Below are 7,240 nucleotides of genomic sequence, written 5' to 3'. Positions count from 1 at the left end.
GTGTATTGCAGTGTAGGTCGAGTGTGAACAGATTTCAAAAGATGTAGGATTTATGGATGACATTCTAATCTCTAAAATGTATTTTTTCTTAATAGTAAGCTCTTCCTGTATTCTCAGTTTTATTGTCCCTATAGTATACTTTTAAAATAGGAGGATACTTCTTGATTGCTATCATTGCTAACTATTATCTTATTGTGCTATTGGTGATATTGTGTACTGGTTTTGTTGGCGTTAGATGGTACTACATCAAGACAGCCAGGGATATTAAGCGATTGGAAGCTATTGGTTAGGACTGTTTTATAAATAAGAGTTTATTTATGATGCAGCACGTAGTCCAATATACTCTCATTTATCAATGACACTGCAAGGACTATCAACCATTCGTTCTTATTCAATGCAATCAGTGATGATAGAGAGAATGCACCAGTATCAGAATCAACACACTCAAGCCTGGTATCTTTTCATAGTCACTTCCAGGTAAACTGTGGCCTTATTTTGCTATATACACAATACACATGGTTTCCCACAAAGTATGCTAAGTGAGTGCAAGCTTTTTGAGTTGACAAGTGTTACAAGGCATTTGAGACAACTTTAGGAATTCATTACAAAATCTAAAATTTTGATCAGAATCAGCTCAAATTTGATGCACAGCAAAAGGACTTATAATGTATTAGAAAATTTATTAAAATAGAAAATTCTCTATTAGCCATTTTTGACAAAATTTGGCTGCAACCACAACCCACAAGTTGGCCAATTTTTTGAACCACTTTAAAAATTCATTAAAATATCCAAATTTGATCAAAATCAGCTCAAAATTGATACACGGCATAAGAATATGTATATGTAAATTAGAAACATTATAAAAATAGGAAGTTCTATTCTAGCCATGTTTGAAATTTGACTAAACCGCTATGCTATAATAGCCGTTGGTCGTTGGCCCAATTTTTGAGCAACTTAAAAATTTATCAAAAATCTATAATTTGGTCAAAACCAGCTCAAAGTTGAAGAGCAACATAAGTGTCAGAAAAATTATGAAAATGGAAAGTTTTCTTCTAGCCATTTTTGACAAAATTTGGCTGAATCATTGGCCCAATTTTTGAGCAACTTTAAAAACTTATAAAAAATCTAAATTTGATCAGAATCAGCTGAAAATTGATACCGGTACACAGCATAAGGACATGTTATGCATCAGAAAAACTATAAATATTGATAATTCTTTTCTAGTCATTTTTTCAAAAGCCTTTGGTTGCTATTTCACTTTTAGTTGTGGCCATATAAAAATGGTAATTTCTATAAGAAATTACCAAACATACCTTGGCTACATGTATTACTACTATCTGTCGCTACAAAATACTATTTTACTACATTAATACATGTACATTGTTCTTTGTAGGTGGTTTTCAATGCGTCTTGACTGCTTTATTTTCATTTTTATAGCTACAATTCTTTTTTCATCCATCTCTCTTGCAGAAAGTAATGTTTTTAAGTAATGATTATGATGTTCCCATTCTATTGTAGGTTTTAATTCTGCTCTAATTTCATTGTCATTAACCTATGCAATTACACTCATGGATTTATTTGCTTATTATATGAGAGCTAGCACCGAAGTAGAGAATTTGGTAACAAGTTATATTAATGTTTTTACAAATAACTTCTATTTTTAAGATGGTATCACCAGAAAGAGTTATTGCTTATGGTGGATTAGAAGTTGAGGCATCACTGGAAACTCTTCCTCCCTTTTCTAAGCCACCACCTAACTGGCCTGATAAAGGAAATATTGTATTGAATGACTTGTGTTATAGTCATTCAGTAGACGGTCCACAAGTACTGACTAATATATCATGTGCTGTATCTAACAGGAGTAAAGTAATAAATAACTATAATTTATGTACATGTTAAATTTCATACATTAGGTTGGTATTGTGGGTAGAACTGGTGCTGGGAAGACATCACTGGTATCAGCATTGTTTAGATTAGCTGAACCAACTGGTGGCAATATTGTTATTGATGGTATTGATGTTAATACACTAGGACTACATGATCTTAGAAAAAACATATCAATTATACCTCAAGTACATATGCACATGGTTTATATAATTATTAGTATTACATTATACTGTAGGATCCAGTGTTGTTTGGTGGATCAATTAGATATAATCTTGATCCTTTTCAAGTGTACAATGACAATGACATATGGAGAGCATTAGAACAAGTAAAAATAGAGTATTAAAAGAGATATAATTGAATAGTCACTGCCTGGTAGGTTCAGTTAAAGTCAGTAGTTGAAGAATTGGATGATGGTTTATTGTCAGTCGTAACTGAAGGAGGCAGCAACTTTAGCGTTGGTCAAAGGCAGCTCTTTTGTCTGGCAAGAGCTCTATTAAGAAACAATACAATCTTAGTATTGGATGAAGCTACAGCCAATGTAGACATGAAGTAATGTTAAATGAGTTTCTCTTCTGTTGTTTTTGATGTGTTAATGTAGAACTGATAGGATCATTCAAGAAGTGATTTGTAAACAGTTTAATGAATGTACTGTACTGACTATTGCACATCGTCTGAATACTGTAATGGATTGTGATAAGATTATGGTATCTACTGATATTTACTTATTTAAAATTAGTATACTATATTTCTTGATAGGTACTTGATAAAGGAGAGCTAGTGGAGTATGATGAACCTTATTTGTTATTATGCGAGTCATCATCTTATCTTGGACAATTAGTTGATCAAACTGGACCAGTCAATGCTAAGAAACTAAGAGACATTGCTTTAGTGTGTCATCAAAAAAATAAGTGATTTTATATATGATTGGCTGTTGATTGTGGTTATTATGATTCAGCTTTTATGGGGTCATAGACCATGCTAGGATCTGATAAACAGCTTTTTGCTTTTACATTTTGAACATAGCCAGGTCACATTACGTTTTTCCCACTATTCTGTAAATTTTGAAAGTGTGAACAAGATGTTTGTATTATTGTGAAGTTTATAATAGATTTACATAATGCTATTAAGTTTGCCATGCTTACAAATTACTTATAAAATTTTTTGAAAAAGCAAAAACTACATGTATTATATCAAAACTAAAAAACTAAAACTATTCAAGTCAAACTCAGTTATTCCTCAAAAACCTTGTTAATAAGGCATGTTGTGTTGGTATAATATGGAGGTGCTTGTACTAACAGCAAACACTCCATTGAGAGTAGCATCAATTTGCTTTATGTCTTCATCACCAAAGCCATCTTCTCCCATTCACCAAGACAAGGTTTTTTTGCAGCAGTAAATCTATATGCTTCATTGGTTGGATTAATGCCAAATATCTTATGAGGTCCTACAGTGATGTGCTTCATTCTGCCTCATATAACATGTCAAAAGCCACAGCCATCAACTGGACGGGAGAGTATGTGTTTAGTCTTATACAAAATTACAAATGCAAGAAGCCATGCAGTGGCTCTTAGAGTCAAGTTGGCAACACCAGTCTATTGAAGCAGCTTGATGCTGGAGAGCAATATCTCTATGCTGTCAATATTATTGACATGCAGCATGGAGATATTGTTCTCCAGCATCAAGCTGCTTTAATTGGCTCTTGACTCCAAGAGCCACTGCATGACTTCTTGCATTTTTATGCACAGTAATCGGAACGAATTGTCCAGACGTACCCATTACCAGATGCTGAGACGTGATAGAATGTTCTTAAAACTTTTGTCCAGCTACTTGAAGCATCAATAATTTGGCACTTGAACAAATGATTATTACTATTCACACCCCAGAGTTCATAATCATTAGCATCAACTTTTCCCAAAAAGCCATCAATATGAACCCAGTTGCCATTGCAAGGTTAGATGAGAGCAACAATAAATGTGATGCTGTGTATTGGTTCCCCTCACGTAATTGACAGGCCCAGTGATGCTAGCTGATATTGTCCATATGACAGAAGAGATCAGAAAAGACAGTAGTATAATGATCTTCATTTTCTAAATATAACTTTAAAATAAATTAAAGTAAATAAAAGCATTAAAAATGGAAACGTGGTAGGATTGAATTGAGAAAAAAGTAAAAAAAAACGAGGCTTCTTGCAAAGTGAGATTTAGTGTGGTAAAAAATCCTACACTACTGCATGAAGAATATAATCCAAAGCATTATCATATCTCACACAGACTGCTACATGAATAACACTATGAAGCCTTTATCTTCAACTTCATGCAGTGGTTCATAAGCTTCATAACTTTAAAGGCAGCCATGAATATATCCCAACCTACAGTATTTACTCATAGCTCATTAGATATGGTGATATTTGCTATTGCATTTTTAGCTTTATTATAATGATTTTGTTGAAGGTAATGTTAAATTTATTCAAATATCTAGCTCTAATTATGATAACTATAGGTATTCCTCAGTTCACTACGTGTCCCAGTTCAGTGTATCTCTCTCAACCAGTTACTTATGAGTGTAACAGTGAGTGCTAGATACTGATGAAATCACTGTTGGTACTGTTCTCCATGTTGTGTATCAGTGTTACTGTATAAATGAAAGAGAAAGCAGATAAACACAAGCAAAGTACACTTATTGCACATTTATGTTTATATACATTATTGTATGGTATATGGGCAGCTGACACTAAGCAAAACATGCATAAAGCACACCATAACATGCAAATGCACATTGTGGGCATGCATACATACACTACACATCATGCTCATATTATTACAACACACATAAAAGGCAAAACAGAATTAATTAGTAACAGTTTCTATGGTTACCTCCCCTCATTCAGCGTCTATCATGACGGCTCACATGAGAATACGTGACTTGATTGATGACCTTGGGTTTCTGGTTACGTCTACCAGACGATGAAGAACTATGATCAAGAACAGCATACTGGGCACCCTCTTGTGGTGGTGCATTACGAGATGTTTCCAAGGATTTTGATGGTTTGGGAGGAGCTTGTCTCTTAGAGGAAGATGATTTAGCAGAATGGTCTATTTGAGTATATTTATAAGCCTTGAGAAGAGAGGGAGGGAGGGAAAAAGAGGGAGAGAGAGAAAAGGAGGGGAAAAGATCAATGAATAATATAAAGCAAGCATTCACACAAACACAACCACTAACTGCCAAACCAGCATCACAGTCATTACAGTAGTAACATATTGTTTAAAAAAATGACAAGCAACATCATCACAATCACGTTATTTCACCATCACATGTAAGCATACACAGGCCACAATATTATATTATTGCATGTAATTACAGATAATGATACCTGATCAAGTATTTCAAACCACAAACTTTCCCACAAGTTAAAGACAATGGGCATAATATGTACACTGCATAATGAACATAAAATTATGACACACATTATACACCATGAATATAACTAATACATACAGTACGTACATCATAAGGATAATGCATGCTTAGTTTGCTTACACATCATGCTCATGTTCATGTACATGCACATGTAACCACATTAATTAGGTGACCAATAAATACACATAAAGGACACATGTTGATGTACATGTACATGTACATTTTCTATTTGTGGCAAATTGACAATAATATTAAGGTACAGGCCCTTTAAAAATAATAAATACAGCGTGTACTTGAATCTGAGTACCAACAGAAGAATCTGACTTTTTATTGTTTTTCTTTTAAGACAACATAGAACAACAATCACTGATATAACCAAAACTCCAATCAGTACAACAATGATGATAACTACTATACCAGCAATTATAGCACCAGCACTAACTATAAACAATCACTAATTAATATTGAGCACAGTTACATGTACATACATGGTGATGTTGTTTCAGTAAGACTGCTTGATGGAGTCATACTGGGAGTTGCACTAATGCCTGGAGTAAAAGAAGTGAAATCAACTGTACTAGTTGAATATATTTCAGGTGGTAGTTGTGCAGCAAGTATATAGCTGAAGTACATATTATTATATTTATATTTACAGTAAAATAAGAACTAACTTATTGTAGCTGATGTGATAGGACCAGTTCCTAATATATTAGTAGCAGCCATTTCAACAGTATATTCTAATCCCACTCTAAAACCAGATAAAGTCCTTGATAGAGTGATTGGAGCTTCACCACAATATTCTACCATAACAATTTGAGGTAGATCTACATCAGAAACATTATAATAAATTTAATATCCATTTGCAAGAAAACGAGGTGATAAAAGTGGCTATGGCAGTAATAAAAATAATAATTAGTCATTATAATAAGATCAATTACTAGTTTCTATGATACAATGATGTTAACAGTATCATTAGTATCAGTTGGATAATCAGTTTGTGCTAACGTCAGATCAGTAACAAATCTAGGAACTAAAAATAATAAAATGTATCATTAATTATCTGCTAAAAACTATTAAATATTAATGTAACATTAAATTCAGAATGACCATATCTACCAGCAATATCAACAGCTATTACAGTAAAAGTATATAGTGTGTCATTAAGTGAAGGCATTAGTATAAACTCAGACCCCCATCAGTAGATGTAAAATTAACACTATCAGTTGCACTAGTCCTCATAACAATGTAGTGAGAGACACAAGGATTGGGACTTTGTAGACCTAAGCCCACTCCAACATAATCAGTGGGAGTTGGTCCATAAGCAAAACTACCAATATAAGGCGTTGGAGTACCTAAATACAGTAATTTATATAATGATAGTATGACATACATGTACACGACTACACGTACCTGCTATTACTATAGAACAGTTCATTGAAGCCCCAATACCATTTGCACACTGGACAGTATAATTACTGATACTTAAAGTAGGAGTGAATGTTATATCAGAAACAAGAGACAACTTAGACAAGCCATCAACAGTCAAGACAGTATTGAACTGACCACCTGCAATAGGAACAGTATCACCAACACCATAAACTCAGTATAAGATACTCCACCAACAATAACGTCATTAGTATTTAGTACTAAGAGTGCTTGCTCCACTGTTACACCTATGGTTACACTCATAAGTAACTGGTTGAGAGAGACATACTGAATTGGGACATGTAGTGAATTGAGTAATACCTACAAATTTATAAAGTTATGATTTTCATAAGCAAGGACTTGCCAGACTCTAGCAAATTTAAATAAGAGAGAAACAAATAAGAGATGAACTTTGTCTTCATTGTAGGTTTCTAGCTATTAGGGCTTGATGTGCATCCTAGCAACGCATGCAAGTTGCCTCCACGGCCACAAGCAAAGTGAGCAAAATCAT

At 33.7% G+C, this 7,240-nt stretch overlaps 1 protein-coding gene across 1 annotated transcript in view; it reads left to right on the top strand.

Annotated features, from left to right (window-relative positions):
• Positions 1-3,010, top strand: part of LOC100634089 (multidrug resistance-associated protein 4-like) — a 9,702-nt gene extending 6,692 nt beyond the window's left edge. The window contains exons 14-23 of the mRNA XM_019995731.1: positions 135-285; positions 327-477; positions 1,394-1,473; positions 1,519-1,619; positions 1,666-1,866; positions 1,914-2,072; positions 2,123-2,212; positions 2,264-2,436; positions 2,486-2,591; positions 2,644-3,010. Coding sequence (XP_019851290.1) covers positions 135-285; positions 327-477; positions 1,394-1,473; positions 1,519-1,619; positions 1,666-1,866; positions 1,914-2,072; positions 2,123-2,212; positions 2,264-2,436; positions 2,486-2,591; positions 2,644-2,799 — 1,368 coding nt within the window. The 3' untranslated portion in view covers positions 2,800-3,010. The remainder of the gene's footprint in view (positions 1-134; positions 286-326; positions 478-1,393; positions 1,474-1,518; positions 1,620-1,665; positions 1,867-1,913; positions 2,073-2,122; positions 2,213-2,263; positions 2,437-2,485; positions 2,592-2,643) is intronic.
• The last annotated feature ends 4,230 nt before the right edge of the window (positions 3,011-7,240 follow it).

This window comes from Amphimedon queenslandica, unplaced genomic scaffold (genome assembly GCF_000090795.2).
Source record: "Amphimedon queenslandica unplaced genomic scaffold, v1.1 AMPQUscaffold_13522, whole genome shotgun sequence".
Taxonomy (NCBI): Eukaryota; Metazoa; Porifera; class Demospongiae; order Haplosclerida; family Niphatidae; genus Amphimedon; species Amphimedon queenslandica.
Note: the sequence above shows the minus strand (reverse complement) of the source record. Positions and strands in the feature narration are given on the sequence as shown.